General features: G+C 38.9%; 1 protein-coding gene across 3 annotated transcripts in view; it reads left to right on the top strand.

The window, feature by feature from the left end:
• fubp3 (far upstream element (FUSE) binding protein 3) overlaps positions 1–16934 on the top strand; it is a 108534-nt gene that overhangs the window by 77438 nt on the left and 14162 nt on the right. For 2 of the 3 annotated variants that reach the window (XM_060841508.1, XM_060841506.1), the window contains exons 13-17: positions 45–208; positions 1080–1153; positions 1969–2048; positions 4831–4947; positions 8461–8529. In XM_060841508.1, the coding sequence (XP_060697491.1) occupies positions 45–208; positions 1080–1153; positions 1969–2048; positions 4831–4947; positions 8461–8529 (504 nt within the window). The remainder of the gene's footprint in view (positions 1–44; positions 209–1079; positions 1154–1968; positions 2049–4830; positions 4948–8460; positions 8530–16934) is intronic. The other variant, XM_060841507.1, reaches the window with a different exon arrangement.

Genomic DNA, 16934 nt, shown 5'->3' with positions numbered 1-16934 from the left:
ACTCTGTTCTAAGGGCACTTTAATATTTCCATCTCTCTCTCCAGGGGGAGAGACGATCAAAAGCATCAACCAGCAAACAGGAGCACATGTAGAACTACAGAGAAATCCACCACCAAATTCTGATCCTAATATTCGAATATTCATTATCCGTGGAGCTCTACAACAGATTGAGCATGCTAGACAATTAATAGAAGAAAAAATCAATGGGGTAAGATTTTATTCCATTTTTTGACTGTTGTGTTCCATTTCTTTCATCTCAATCTGTGCTTCACAGTTTAGTTTTGTTCCAGACTATTTTTAGCCTTCAGTAAAGCTCCACTGCAGATACATGTCAGTGCTGCTGCACGATGACATATTAACATCTGTTGATTTATTTACCCCTATGAGAAAGTTTTAATATCAGAGTCATGTACTTTCTCAATCCCCTTCTTTTTGAGTGTTCCCTCAGCCTTGTGCAGGGCCTGTTATCTTTCAAAATAACTCATTCCTCAAATTCATTGAATCCTAAAATGTTGCAGCTCAGAAGAAGCCACTGATTCTCAACTGGGATGGTTGGTTGAAAGAGTTATCAAAATTTCTGGTCTGTGCTAATCATTAAGAATTTTGGTTGTTTATCGAATAGAGATTAAAATTTTTTAAAATGAAAGTTTTTTTTAAAACGATGGTGCTTGCAGCAAACAATTTGAAGGACTCTGAGTTCATAACTGTCATAACAACACTCCTATCTGATGCAGAAGGAAGTATGTTCAAACCCAACTTCAGAGATTTTGAACACAACCTCTGCTGAGACTTATGCAAAGAAGTGAGTGTTGTATATCTCATAGATGAGCTATTGAATAAAGACTGAGTCTCGCATAAAAGATCTCACATTATGTGTCAGTAAACAGCAGAGCAGTTCTCCCAGTAACCTGATCATTTGTATCTAAAACAAATGATCTAGTCGCTAATATAATTTTTGCTTATGGAACTTTCTTGTGACCAAATTGTTTGCAGTTCTTGCATTACAACTCAAAATGAAATAATTCTTCACTTAAAAGTTCTTTCTCTTTCTTAAACACTTCCTTTTTGTGCACTTTCAGGGTCCAGGACCTGGTGGCCCTGGAGGGTTTAACACAAGCCCTTATAGTCAAGGACCACCTGGACATCATCAAAAGTAAGTATCATAATTCTGCAGTATTTTCATTTTAAGCTGGGACAATTGCCTTCACTTACATGAGTGGAGGGGCATTGCAAAGTTTCAACAATGTGGTTTCTACCTACCTTGTTTCAAAGCTTTGAGTTTTTTGGTCAGAATTTCTGATAACTTGGTGAGGCATGCATATATTTTCGAATCTCTGATTAAGCTATTGAAAAAATCCTTCAATAATAATTCCATAAGACATAGGAACAGAAGTAGACCATTCAACCCACATTTACTTCCTCATTTCAATGAGATCACATCTGGTTCAATCCTTGGCTCCACTTTCTTTCCTTCCCCCTAACGGATGCACTCCGACTCTGACCATACAAATATATCCCACTGTCAAAATGCAGGTCAAGGTTAGCCAGACCCCATGTGTGCACAGTTTAGCTATTTAAAAGTCCGCTCACTGGAGTTACATTACTGGTAACTCTGCCACTGTTTGTCTGATTGGGAAAACCAACTTTTTGCAACTTACCCTTCCAAGTCTTGGTCATGAGCCAGGCTTGCTAGTTAGTAAATTGCTCCTGGGGTATTGCAGGTCAGCCTGGTTCATGCAGAAACCCATGCCTCCATGGAAGGCCTTGGTAAGTAATAATTATCTTACCTTGCAGTGTTTCCTTGGAATCAAGACCTTAGTTTTCCTATCCTTTGCTCCCAACCAGGTGCCACCGCCCCCCTACTTGTCAGTAGGTGATTAGCACGTACCAGGACCAATGTTAAATTCATGATATCCTGTTGCATATCCATCTTCTGCTAAATGTTTTGCTCATTTATTTCAAACGTAGTGGCCCACCGCAAGCTTTTATGACACAGGGATGGGGAAGTACGTACCAACCTTGGCAGCAACAAGGACAGCAGGATCCAAGTGAGTGATTTGCTTATATCTAACAGCAGCTGTGTTTTCTTATTGTCCTTTGGCCCTTTACCAACTCATTGTAGTATTAGTTCCGTTAAGTTTAATCTAGTGGTTTGCTAAAGACCTAGACAGCAGTGACTTTTCATCATCCTTCTTGGAATGTGTACAAGGACATTGAAATTCAAGAGACAAAGCAGTGTTTTTCTATCAACATATTTCAGCACGTTAAATTGCCCTGCACACATTTCCTCTAAGTGCAAAACCTGCTTCTGTAATCCATCTCCGGCATCTATTTCAGCCAGTCCTAACCACAGTCAAATTTATTTAAATTATTTACAACTTTTTTCCAATTTAATTGTTTTTATTTTAATTCCGTCCCAGCTGTAGCAGCTTAGACTAGTTGAAACAAACCTAACAATTATAATAATTTATGTTGTAGAAAAGTCTAGTGTTTGTACCATTATTCTAGCAATGATGTGAAGGTACTGGTTTAGAAGTGCCACTTCACCTGACGAAGGAGTAGTGCTCTGAAAGCTTGATTTCAAGTAAACCTGTTGGACTAGAACCTGGTGTCATGTGACTTCTGACATGATTATAGCAATCCTAGTGATTTGCACATTCTCTCCGCCAAGTTCTCTTTCCACTTTGCTTTACACTTATAAGGAATCTTGGCTGCTCTATTCTAGACAGTTCTATACCGTCCAGGATTGTTACTTGACCTGACAGTTAAACAATACAGCACCCTGCATTTGAGATGGGCAGAGAATGCCCATCAAACCTACTCCATCCAGTCAGCATTACATCCTATCATTCAGCAGTGAAGCAACATTATCTCCTGATGGAGAAAAACCTGCAGCTAATTAAGGGAAAAGTCCCGCGGAATTTATCGCCACAACCCCCATACCTTAAATTTCAAAGTAATGAAGTTTCCCATTATTTCTTACAATTACAGTTAATTAATGTTACTCTTATTACGAATGGCCTATCACAAATTTAGGAATCCAAGCCCATTGTTTCATTGACTTAAGGTGGAGATGGTAATACACTGTTTTCTAATTAAATATGAGGGTTTAAATGCTGCAGTGCCAAGATAATACATTATAATGTTGATTCCATATTATGTTTATGTTTCATTGACTGTAACATTGTAATTGTATGAACAGCATCACTATCACCATCAAAGGCCAGGCCATCTATCTTGTAAGACTGCTGCAGTTTAAGTAGGTTTTTAGATTTTCACTGATGCTTTCCCTTCTGTTTCATTACTGCTAAAATATTCTTGCTTGCAGGCCATGCCCACTCTCATCAAACATGTTATATTTTTATGTCCTTTGCGCACTCAAATTTTTGCAGCTCTTATTTTTGTCAATTATCACCACCAGATTTTTGGTGCTGAGCAATCCCACCGTAGAGTATAAATAGGCTATGCAAATGTGTTAACTACAGAGGAATCTCGATTATTCGAAGGACACAGGCGGGCAGTATTTCTTTTAGTTAATCGAATTCCAGATAATCGAATGCTGGATAGCATAGTTTAGCCAAGCATCGGGACCTTGCAGTCTTGCCAGATAACCTGATATTCGGATTATTGAATGCTGGGCCGAACATCAGGACCTTGCAATCCTGCCAGATGGTCGAATACCGGATAATCAAGGTTCCTCTGTATACTGAAAAGTTACAGTATACTATACATAAAAATGTCTACTTGCTGTAAATTAAGTATCTTAGCACGATATCATGGAACTCATTTTATTGTCATTTCCTTTTTGAGCCTGTTTGTCCTAATTCGTCCTAACGTGTATATAATTTCTCTATCCTATTACTATAATTTGCTTTTAAGCTAATGTTCCCATGGTGTTCAGTAGTAGTAGTTAAAATGTATCAGCAGAACACTGTTCTCCAGCCTATTTAAATATTACTTCTCCTTAATAATCAGCATTTTCTTCAACGTCTGTGAGCACAGTAATCCACTAATAACTGAGGGAAGTTAACATTTTGGATTTGAATAAAATTGATGAGTAAAGGGTGATGAAAAGTATGGGACAAAATGGTACTAACAAAAGGTCTATGGATGAATATTGTATGTTTCGAATCAGCGGATGCAGCAGCATACTTTGTTTTGGTATAGATTCCTGAACAAAATTTAATGTAATCTCTTCTGAAGTGGTTAGGTTAATTTTTGTTCTGCAGAAAGTCTGTTTTAACGTGGGCAGCCCCAGTTTCTTAACTCTGCTCTCAATTTGTACACTTGACTTGAGATCTTCCACCATCTCCCTGTTAATTCCATTGCGTAAACAGAAAACAACTCCTGCCCACTTAGAACCACTTCACTGAGTGTGCTTTTTAAGTGGAGGATACATTACACAATGTTTCAGTTTCTCTTTTCCAAAAGCTGTGCACATATTTGAATAAAATTTTTTGAAAGTTGTTATCTGGTTCATTTTTTTTGTCCAGTTTATTTATCACTAATGCTTTTACAAAAGCATCCTGTAACTAAATAAATATATTGAGAGGTGAATACTGGTCTTGTTGGTGATCTTTTCTTTGAAGGCTAATTCAGTAGAAAGAGGACCAATTCCAGTATCACTGGTAATAATCAATGATGTACTTGGATTCTAATTCCTTCAGATACAGTTGTGTTTGGTAAGTGGATGTAGAGTTATGTTTGCATGATTCAAAATTAGACCTTTAAAACTTTGAACTTGATTGTGACTGTTAATATCACCACATAAGTAGAGCCTACCAAAATTAGACAGTGATAGTTACTGTGACACTGTGTGTGTGTGTCTAGGTAAAGCTGCACAGCATTTGGGTACAGCAGCCTGGTCAGCTTACATCTCCCAGTTTTACCAGCAGCCTAACCAACAACAGCAAGCAACAATGGGACAGAACTCGCAACAAAATTCAGGTGTGTATTTATAAAGATAAATTTTTCGAGTTCTTTCCATTTTCTGTGCCTAGCACTTTTCAGCTATTACATGTGCACTTCCAGAATCAATGTCACTTCTGATAAACTCCAAACCTAGTAAGTGCAAGATATTGTGTGTGTTCTGAAACTGTCCTCCCATCTGACACTTCGTTATGAGAGGACCATTTGAGTTGAAAGTCTTCTATTTGTCAAACTGCTAAAGGTGGCTGTGAGTTTGGAGGGAATCCCAACAAAATTTCTGCTGGGATCTCGTGCTCTCTTTCCATTCTAATCTTTGAGAGCTATAGTTTTGTTCAGTCCTGTTAAGGACTGCTGATTTCTGTTTTTCACAAGGCTTCTATCTACAGTATGCTAAATATGAGATAGATGATCATGGTCTGCTGCATATTTCCACTGTTTTTAGTAGATTTCCTGTGTTTGCTATTTTTACATTTATTTTAGTGCGCAAATCCACAGCACAGAATTGTCTAGCACAATGGCTAATAATCTTTGTGATAGGAATTGGAATTTCAGCATTAAAGTAGAGGAGGTGGTCTTCTGATATTGAGAGATGAAGCATGTTGTTGAGTTAGTATAAAGGGAATTTCTGTGTCCAGTCTGTGTGACAATGGGACTAATCACAAAAATGGGCAATTATCAAATATCCTTCGTTGAAACATTTGAACAGTTCCAGTCAATGAGTGTTTATCCTGTGCGGTTATGTGCAATGGTATATGTAATGTAGCAATGATACAAAACTGTATCTTGGCTGCTGTGTTGTAGGGTGGCTATTTTAGGATATTATGTGGAAAAAACTATTAAAATTATTGTCAAGTTTGTGTTTGAATCATGAGGTAAGACTTTGGAAGTGTTAAAGTTATCTTACTGCATATATGATATTCTATTCATTTTTATCCCTCAACTTCTGTAGAGTGTTCCTTTTTGTGATCTGCTTCTAAATGTTGATCAGTGACAGTAACTTGTTAACCAGACAGAACAGACCTGATGAAATTATCCGTCATTTGAAAAGAATCTCAAATGAACACACTTTTATTTGCTTGTTAAATTGCAATCCCTTTCGTTGGAAAGGAATAAGAATTCACTTGTGGCCAAAGTGGTTTAATTATTTTCAGTCAAGTTGTTTGCAACTGTTATAGCTCACTTCCAGGGCAAGTGGGACTTGAACCTGTACCTTCTGGTGCATAGGTAGGCATACAACCACTGGTACCATAAGGACCCTGCCAGAGTGGTTTAGGTATTTTTAGTCACTCTGTTCAGACATATTACAACATTTCCCTGGGGAAATTGGTACTTAAACCATGCCCCTCTGGTACAGAGGTAGTAATGCTGTAGTTAAGTGGGAACTGCCCACAATCTCTCTTTTCCAGTTCTATTCGGTAACTAACTAAATTAGATGCTTAAAAAGTGTGATAAGTAGTTTACCAATCAAATCATGTGTTTCTGGGCTGATGGATGACATGGTCTCTGAACTGCACAGTTGAATTTATGCATGTATTAACAAATTAGATGTTGCCCACATGGAACTGCAGAGGCGCACAGGCTCAAGGACTTCAGAAAGCGCCAAGTGCAAGGCGAGCTACGTGGGGTTCGGTTCCGAACTTGTATTTGCTGAGCTGTGCGAGAGAGGTTTAAATGTGTTGCTCTTAATCTTTGTTTTCTCCATAAATCCTGATCTAAATAAATCATATCACACGAAGATCATCTGGAGTTCAATAACATGCACGAATGCTAGTTTGCTTCTCTGCTAGTGTGTGTATTTTCAAAATGAGCCTTCATTCATTTATTTCAAGCTTGATGTGGAACCTTGCATTAAAGGTAGATTTAGTTTTTTCAAGACTTGTCCTGTGTAGTCAGTTGCAGAGTTTTCTAACTTTTTATTAAAGTATGTTATTCACTCAGACTCTAATAGTTACTAACCTCTGTAACCAATTTCCATACTTGATGTTTGCTGCGAAATGCAAATTCTTCCATTTGCGAAACTGTTCAAAAGTGCATTTGTCCTTTAGGCATTTTGATGTGAACAGCCTGTGATATTGGGAAGAAGGATAAGAATGATTTGTGTTTATGAAAGTGCCTTAAAATGTAAAGCACTTTACAGCCAGTTAAGTGTTTCTGACATATAAAAAGCATATCTTTGGAATAGAAGATCTGTTACTCAGCTTTGATTATATGTATGAGTGCATTACAGATTGATGATCTTTGCTACTTCGTGATGTATTGAACTTCCTTGGGTAATGGAGAATGAATTTGTAGCAGTATTTCCCTTAGTGTTCCCAAAATTGAGGTCAGTTGTAGCTCAACCTATGTTCCGCAAAATAATCCTCTGAAGATGTGGGGAATTCTTTAGTTGCTTTTCTATCTTTGTTGGATATGTTAGTTATGTTCTATTCAAATTGACTGTACTTTACCATTTCTCTGATCTGCTGTTCTATAATCATGTGAATCACTTTGAAGAACCTCTTGCCATGAGAGTATGTTTTCAGTGTCCCCTTGCACATACTATGTAGGACCATAACTTGGTTTTTATGTTGTTACTTTTGACCAATTTTGAATGTAATCCTGCAGATTGCAGCCTCTGTTCTCTCTTCTCCCGTCTCCACCACCTCAATATTCATGATCTTTTATTTCATTGTCCCATCTGCAATATTCAAAAGCAGCTTTGTAGCTCCATTTGCGGTACTTCAATGTTTCATGCAGCACATTGAGCGGATTGCCTAACCTCATTGTAGCATTTGAGAAGCAAAGAGATCAAATAGAGCATGTGCCTGTGTCTGGACTGTAAGGTAAAATGGCTGAAAGTGTCAACTGGAATTTGCTCAGACATTACAGCACCTTGTAATATGATCAAGGACAACAGTAAAATATTTTGTGAAAAAAAAGAGAAAAAAGTGACTTCTGTCTCCCAGCCTCTCACCAGCACACTACTACTGAGGAATGATTGGAAGATGATAGAGTTTGTAAGGGTGAAGAGTCTTGTCTTCTAGACTGCAGGCGTTTGCTGGTGCTGCTGATGAAATTAATTTTTGCCAATTAGGGACTACTTGATCTTACTCAGTTCCTTTGGGGCTAAGATTGGAAGCTCTCATGAACAATCTGCTGCCAAGTTGCATTCGGAACATTCTTGTAGAAATTGTGGAAAGTGCATCAGTTACATATTGTCATGTCATGAGCACAAGAAATTAATACTTCCATTGAGAGAAGTTTTTCCTTGCAATCAGAAGACTGCAAATTGAAGTAAGATTCAAATGTAATTTATTTGGGAGGTGTGCAATCTGAGTTGTCTGCAAGCCAAACTTGGTTGTACTTCTGAATCCTGACCAAGCATTAATGAGTAGCACTTACTAATTCGTCATCACTACTCTGAATCAGATCCGTCTGTTCTGAACCTATTTGGAGTACTGAGGTGGCTTGCAAAAGATCTGACCTTTTCTTTAACCTATGATATATTTTATATTAGTTTGTGAAATGTAATTTTCTTAAACCTGCCCACAGATCAGAATGGTGGCCAAACTGGTCAGATGGATTATTCCAAAGCCTGGGAGGATTACTACAAAATACTTGGTATGCATTTTTCTTGGACATTTTGTAAACGGCGTTTGAGTTGCCTTCTCAGAGGGGGTTTTCAGAAAGCAGGCTTTGTGGGATAGAGAAATATTTTATTTCCTTTTTCTTCTCACTTTTCTTGCCCTATCCTCCCCCTCTCCTCCAAAACCCTCCACTTTCTGTATCTGTCTATCATCTCCTTCCCAGTCTCAGTTAAAGCCTTGCAATCTTGCTTGATCAATCTAGCCTGCGACTGTGCTAGTAGTCCACAGCTTTCACGCTTCTTTAGGCAATAGAGCAAGCAATCGTACAGAATGCTTCCAGCACTACTATTATATGCAGTCATTTACAATGCATGCGTATCTTGGTAAACCTGCAGATCTGAATTTTACATTTGCGATGTGGAACAGTACTGCGTGAGGATGAGTTCTGGTCCAGTCAAAACAACCAAAATAGGAATATTCTGTGAAAGAAGTTGCAGACTTGAGCTCAGTCCTGTAAGTTCCGTGATGTTCCCAATGCAGAACTGTGACTGGAAATATCTCTAAGACATGCTGATGAGGAGTGGATGGGGACTGTCCATGTTGTGCGACCTGCCTTATTTACATGCACAGCTGACTCTACAGTGCTGATGCAGCAACAAACAAAGTTTGTGTGAAGATTTGTAGCTCGGGTGCTCGTTGTTGTGGTTCTGTTCGCCAAGCTGGAAGTTTTTGTTGCAAGCATTTCGTCCCCTGGCTAGGCAACATCATCAGTGCTTTGGAGCCTCTGCGAAGCGCTTCTTTGATGTTTCTTCCGGTATTTATAGTGGTCTGTCCTTGCCGCTTCCTGTTGTCAGTTTCAGCTGTCCGCTGTAGTGGTTGGTATATTGGGTCCAGGTCGATGTGTTTGTTGATGGAGTTTGTGGATGAATGCCATGCCTCTAGGAATTCCCTGGCTGTTCTCTGTCTGGCTTGCCCTATGATAGTGGTGTTGTCCCAGTCGAATTCATGTTGCTTGTTGTCTGTGTGTGGCGCTACTAGGGATAGCTGGTCGTGTCGTTTCGTGGCTAGTTGATGTTCATGTATGCGGATTGTTAGCTGTCTTCCTGTTTGTCCTATATAGTGTTTTGTGCAGTCCTTGCATGGTATTTTGTACACTACATTAGTTTTGCTCATGTTGGGTATCGGGTCTTTCGTTCTAGGAATGGGAGTTGGCTATCCATTTTCTTCTTCTCTCGTGAATCGGATTCCTGTGAGTGTGGCGTTGATGATCCGGTGTGTTTTTTCTATTTCCGTGTTTTTAATGATTACAAACATGTCATCGACATATCTGACCCAGAGTTTGGGTTGAATTTGTGGTAGGACTGTTTGTTATAGACGTGATAGTACAGAGAACACCGAACGGAGAATTCACCACAAGGGTATACAGGAAAGCAACACACACAGACCAAGTCCTAAACTATGTAAGTAACCACCCCGACACACACAAACGAAGCTGCATCAGGACACTATTCAAAAGAGCCACAACACACTGCAGTACACCAGAACTGCAAAAAGAAGAGGAGGAACACCTATACAATGTATTCGCCAAAAACGGATACCCGCGCAACTTCATCAACAGATGCCTAAGCGAAAGACCACGGAACGAGGACATGCCACAACCCAAAGGACTAGCCACACTACCATACATCAGGAGCGTTTCTGAACTGACAGCCAGACTACTGCGACCCTTAGGACTCATAACGGCACACAAACCAACAGCCACGCTCAGACAACAACTCACTAGAACGAAGGACCCGATACCCAACATGAGCAAAACTAATGTAGTGTACAAAATACCATGCAAGGACTGCACAAAACACTATATAGGACAAACAGGAAGACAGCTAACAATCCGCATACATGAACATCAACTAGCCACGAAACGACACGACCAGCTATCCCTAGTAGCGCCACACACAGACAACAAGCAACATGAATTCGACTGGGACAACACCACTATCATAGGGCAAGCCAGACAGAGAACAGCCAGGGAATTCCTAGAGGCATGGCATTCATCCACAAACTCCATCAACAAACACATCGACCTGGACCCAATATACCAACCACTACAGCGGACAGCTGAAACTGACAACAGGAAGCGGCAAGGACAGACCACTATAAATACCGGAAGAAACATCAAAGAAGCGCTTCGCAGGAGGCTCCAAAACACTGATGATGTTGTCTAGCCAGGGGACGAAACGTTTGCAACAAAAACTTCCAGCTCGGCGAACAGAACCACAACAGATAGGTCTATATAAGTCAGCAGCAGAGCACAACATTGTTTATCTGACTTGTGGCCAAAAGATGGCAGAGGTGGGGGCGGTTCTGTTACGGCAGTGTCCATATATGTTGGAAAATATTTCCTGGGGTGGGATTTGATGCCTTCAGAAGCCATTGTGCTTTTCCTTCCTTTGCCATTTTGTCACCACAGTCCCATATGTTACTGCAGTTGTGCTGAGAGGTTAATGCTTTGCAAGCTCAGTTTTGGCTTAATCATCGAGCAGCAAAAAGAACCATTGCATTTAAAAATACAAATAAATGCCTTTTACATTTGACAGCTTGCAGAGTATGCATATGTGACATCTAAAGCAATAGAGCAATGAGAATATAAGTTTGCAACTTTAGAAGAGAAGGGGACAAGAGCCCAAATACTGGCTGGTGGACAGAGTGGGCGTTTGGTAGACGGGAGTTTTTTTGATCATTGTGTAGTTTGTTTCCCAATTTTTGTTCGGGCTGTCTGTAAAATGGCCGGTCAAATGATGTTACATGTGAATTTTATTTGTGTTAAATTTGGTTCAATTTGGTTCAATTTTTGTCCTTTTCCCTGCAAACTTCATTTTTTTCTTTATCAAAGTTTTGAATTTTGTTTTCATCTATTTATAATGGCGCATTTGACACATTCTGAAGCTCTATCTGATAGCAGTCCAGTTCACCTAATCTCTCCCTTCATCCATTTTCTTGTGATCTTAAATTTATGCCCTTTAGTTACTAACTTCCAAGCAATGGAATGCTTTTCTAGATTTACCTCATCCAAACTATCATAACGTGACCTTATGAACTCTCGTAAACCTTTTCTATTTTGGTGAAAGGTATTCCAGTTTGTTGCGGGAATTGGAAAACTTGTTGGAAGCTGTACATTCATCATTTTTCACTAATATGTTTGGTTGTCAGAAGATTTGTAATTCAGTGGTCTTGTTGTGTATGACTGTTCAACTCACCTATGTAATGGTGGAGTGAATATGACACACAAATCCACTGGTGGTGTTGGTTCAAGACATTTCATTCGGTGATCAGCTAATCAGGCCATAAGGAATTAGGATCGTAATGGCTTTGACATAAAGATTTAATACGTGTGCAATTTGCCATGCTTTGAACAATTCCATGTTGTCTTAAAGTGGACCCATCAATTCCAAGTTGATTTTATGGTGCACAAATATCTTGCTTTTAATAATTACACATCTTGAGATTTTAATCTTTGCCTGCTGGGCTTGTTTTATTTAGGTAGCAATGATAATTATCTTTTTGAACTATTAAAATCTTAAGTCAGGTATGTTTCTAAAGGCAAGTGTGGAAATATTTTGAATGACCCCATTCTCTGCACTGTAAACATGGGTTAAACTTATAGTATTTCATGTTTCATTCACTCTGAATCAATAACTTGTTGCATATTATAGTTCTGTTTTGAAATGAAAAAGCATGAAGGATCTTTTGTCATCTATAGCAGGTGGAACCTGTAGTTGGTCCTGACCTTCCTTTTCAAAGGGTCTTGTCCTATGACTGTGGCCAAGTCTCTTCTTTTTTTTCCTTGTCCTCCTCCAGTCTTTTATGTTAAATGCTCCCTCCCCCTGCCTCTTTAATGCCATTTGTAGTCTGTGTGAAGGACAGAAGCCCTTCAGGGTCAAAGCAGCACTGCAAGCTCTTTAAAAGGCAGGGAAAAGGATTCCTGAGCTATTGAAGTGGAGGTTTTTTTGTGGTTGCTGCTGGGGTCCACGCCTGCTGGTGACTTGTGCCATCTCCTGGCTGTTGATATTGTCTGTCTGTGATTTAAGATGGCCTTGCAGTGCCCTGAGGCCAAATGCTAGCCACCTTCCTGAAGAGCCCTGTTGTGAACATGCGCAGGATGAAAGGAACTTGAAAACTAAAAGCTGGAATTGGAGCCATTTCTAATTAACTTCTACATCAAGAGCTTGACGGTCTTCCGTGGCACATTTTAACAATTTCTTTCTGCAGCATGATCATCACTGAGATAAGCCATAGATCCAATAAGTTTGCACCAGTGTCATTTCGTCTTTGACTTAGCTAATTCCCAAATTGAGAGATTAAATTTTTAAAATGTGCACATGGGATTACAAAAATGTGACCAAAACAAAAGGATGTAAATATAGAAAGTGTCTATCTAGTTTGTTTAAAAACTAACTCTTGACTGAAGAATTTGAACTACACTGTGTATTGTTTTTACAAGTAATACAATGTAACTTAGTTTCTATGCAAGAATCTCGTCCATTTGATATGATTCATTTTCACGCCCAGTTTTATGAATTGTTTTATTCTGTGCACATTGAAGGAGTCATTAATTGATGTTTTTGAAATTTAAACCTCCATTAATTTCCAGGTAATTTGAATTACAATATAAAAGGTATTCGAACTGAAGTTTCCTCCCCACCAATGACTACATTTTGACAAGCTGTATAGACTGGGAAAGTCACCTAAGAAGCACTAGAATTGACTTTAAGATTAACACTGCCCTTCCCAGTTAGGACAGGGAATATCAGTCAAGATTCCAGTTCCTGACTCTCTTTTCATATCCTTCTACTGAAAATGCGAAGATGGGTTAATAGTAGGATTAGATTTGATTGCGACAGATTGTGATCCATTTAGCCATTGATGCTCATTGTTCAGGCAGTGACATGGTGAAACCTGAAGAAGTTGATCCACAAGATAAGTTAAGTAGAGGGTAAAGGAACAAAATTTGATGTTGCTCCCAATCCTTGGAATCTGATAACACAGGAGGTGACCAATTGACTCATTATGCGTGTGCTTGCTCTTAAAAACAGTTACCTTATTTAGACCAACTTTTTCCTTCTAGTCATTTTACTGTTAATTAGTTGAAATTGCATAGATTGTACTACTTTCTTTTTCTTTCTGATCTGAATTTTGAAGCATTCTGTCTGTAAGCTGTATTACTGAGGTTGTGAATTTCATTTCCAAGCTAACTGCAAGAAAATGTCTGGGGAGAGTTGTGGTGCCTTCTAGCGCAGGATATTTTGCAGCTTGCTGCTGACTGAAATGCACAAAATATGATTGGTGAAAGAAGGAGCTTGATTCTTCTCTCTCGGTACTGATTTTACTGTTGGGGAATCCTTAAGTGCCCCTCTTGTCTTTAGATGTACTTTGGAGCTCCAAGGTTTTGTGTAACGTTGCTGTGCTTCTCAGGTGCTGTATGATTATTTTCCTTTAAATCCTTAAAAGCTCCTAAAAGATGCTGACTTTTAAATATCCTCCTGGTGTAGTTGGCAATGTAGACAAATGCACGATAAATTCCTTGCTCCTTTCATAGCATCTCCACCCCAATGTGCAGTTTTGAGACTATTACTTAGAGGGGTGAGTTGTTGTTGGATTTTGTGCGCAGGTAGGAACTCCTGTGTGCTATCTTTTTGTATTTGTCACTCCACATCCTCTTCACAAATCCAAGCTCTTTTCTATCCTGCCTGATGAGAAATCTGAGAAATACAAGACTAGCAATCCCATGTCAAATCTGTTTGGTGCTCTTGGGTGTCTCTTGGGTTGGGACTGTTGATATTCTGTCTATTTATCTCTTGTTTAATGCACCCCAAATGAATTGAGTAGTAATGCTCCTGTCCCTAATTGCTATTGTTAAAGTCAGCATTGTATCTAACTGTGGTATCTGTCCCACGAAGATAGCCTTTCTGCTTGTATGAAAAAAATTATCACTTTGCAAATAAACTTGGTCACTTATAGCTGTGATTGGTTCAAGGGAACTGATTTTGGATTGCAAGATGTTCTCGAGCTGTTTTTTAAATGTGTAGTTTAAAATCTTGTTCGTCCTTGGCATAACTGAAATCCATTGCACAGGGACCTGCCCGAGGCAGTTTAAATGAGAGGATTGGAACAATAGTGTTGCTATAATCCTTAGCCGTTAATAATGGTATCCACGGGATTAGTTTCATTTTACTGAATTAATTGCTGTATACCCCTGCTGACATTTCTTTAGTTTGTTTTTTCAAAAAGTTACCACTATGCAGCAACAAATTCTGATTCTTGTCTTATGCTGAGAAATTTCTTCTGCCTAGCATTATTTTGTGTAGTTTTGTCCCTTGCACTTACACAGTAGCTTATCTGTCTTTTTGTGATCAGCCGTGCATCCACAATCCCTATGAGCACTTTGCACTAAGTGTATTTCATGGGCATTCCTTTCTCTCAAATGCCGTTTAGTGCTGTATTTTAAAGCCATTCTATAGCCTTGTTTTTAAAACACCTGTGGAGGACAATTTGTGGGTCTCTGATCTTGTCATTTTAATAGTTTATGAGCAAGCTCCATGCTCGAGCTGGTCAGAAACAACTGGTTGTTTCTCATGGCCCAAACTAACGCACGCAACTAAATGGTGAATTTGTTCAATGTGTTAAAGTAGCTCTCCAAAATAGGATGCAATGGTTACTTGCCAGCTTGCATGGTATAATTATAGGCATGACACGTGTTAAATTGGGTTTTTCAAGATTTCCTGAGCAATAAGCATCCGAGTGCCTCTTTTTTAACATTGTCCAGCTGGTTGGCAGTTCCAGCCCCCACACATTTGTGAAATTTTGTGATACTGGCTGAACTTGATAAATTTTTACCAAGTCTTGGATCTACCAGGTCATCACTTCACAATAAAGCAAGCTTCTTAATTGGAGGTTATTTCACTCAGTGCTAAGGAGCTGCTGCTGTATGATAACATTAAAATTCACCGAAATGAAGAGGTGTTTTTGGTGAATAGGAGAAATAGGGAGAATTGTACTTAATTGCTAATGTACCCCCATTTCAAATTACTGTTTAAGGGTAGGATGTTCATGTACAATAGGCCCATTGTTGAATTGTGGCTGTTCACACAGGCAGTCCGCTATTATGTGGTTCATAAATGTAATCCCCATGAACCATCTATGGGTTGTGACCTCATTATCAGCAGAGTGCTTCATCTGCTGTAACACTGTCACGTTGTTGAATGGAAACATCTGGTATAAAATTATCTCCATGTTTTATTATCCTGAAAAGCTTGTTACTTGCTGATCTCTACCAAGGGTTTCAGATGTGCATCAATAGGTATGCACCGATTGTTCCAATTTTTAATATCTAGTGTATTGTGTGTTTTAAAATCTTGTAACCTGGTAGCAGGTATAGGGCATCATTGGTTAGGGTATAAATATGCAATTTCTCAGCTGATGAACAATCTGTTTATTTAGGTAAATGGAATTTTGTCAGATTTGATTGAGGTAAGCTTTTAAATAACTAGCGCACAATTTTTATAAAGAGTAAAGATAACCTGAAATCCTAGTTGATTGCAGGCATAGAACATGGGGCCAAAATTGGACAGAATACTCAAAAACATAATTTCAATTGCAGATTTGCTAAGTAAATTGTCAGAGGATTTAAATTTGCTAAAATGGAAAATTGCAAGTTTTTTTTATCAACTATGTCTTTAGACCCACTTCATGTACATTAAGGTGATTGATATTGTACATTATCTCTAAAGGTGTAGGTTTAGTTTTCATAGCTTTATATATTGTAGTTTTTATTAAATTGATGAAATGATTGGAAAGCTTCATCTAGGTGTCAACAATCATGAGAAGTAAATTTTGCATTGATGTTTTTGATTAAAGGGAATGGTATTGCAGCCAATAGTTCTGTTTGGAAGACAGTAGTTCCACTTACTGAAGCACTGCCTCGAGCACTGCCACTGATTTGTCTGTAGACGTTTTGAATTGATAGGAGGTTGTGATATAGCACTACTTAAGGAGGACTTGCTTTAGCACCTGCTGTGTTCATGCTCATAAACTTAGAGGACAAACAGCCCAGTCACATCTCTTAAATATGGAGAGCCAGCTGTGAGGTAAATCATCCTCCTATCACATTGCTTGGGTTTAGTTGAGCAATGATGGCTTTTCTTTGTGTCCTGTTGAGCAGAGCTGCAGTATTCTATTACTGAGCTGATGAAGGATATTGTAGAGCAGCAGAAGAGGGATCTGAACTTGCTTGAAGTATCAAAGGCAAAAGGAGTATTAACTGAGACAATCATCAGTTTGACTAAGTTGTCAACACACTCTGCTTGAGGCCCATTGTGGGCCCAAACCATAATTGCAGCTCGTTTGACACTGGTCAATTCAAGGAGTACGGAATTGTTGGAA

This window comes from Hemiscyllium ocellatum, chromosome 21 (assembly GCF_020745735.1).
Source record: "Hemiscyllium ocellatum isolate sHemOce1 chromosome 21, sHemOce1.pat.X.cur, whole genome shotgun sequence".
NCBI classification, from domain to species: domain Eukaryota; kingdom Metazoa; phylum Chordata; class Chondrichthyes; order Orectolobiformes; family Hemiscylliidae; genus Hemiscyllium; species Hemiscyllium ocellatum.
The sequence above is the reverse complement of the archived record's forward strand: the minus strand, read 5'-3'. Positions and strand labels throughout refer to the sequence as shown.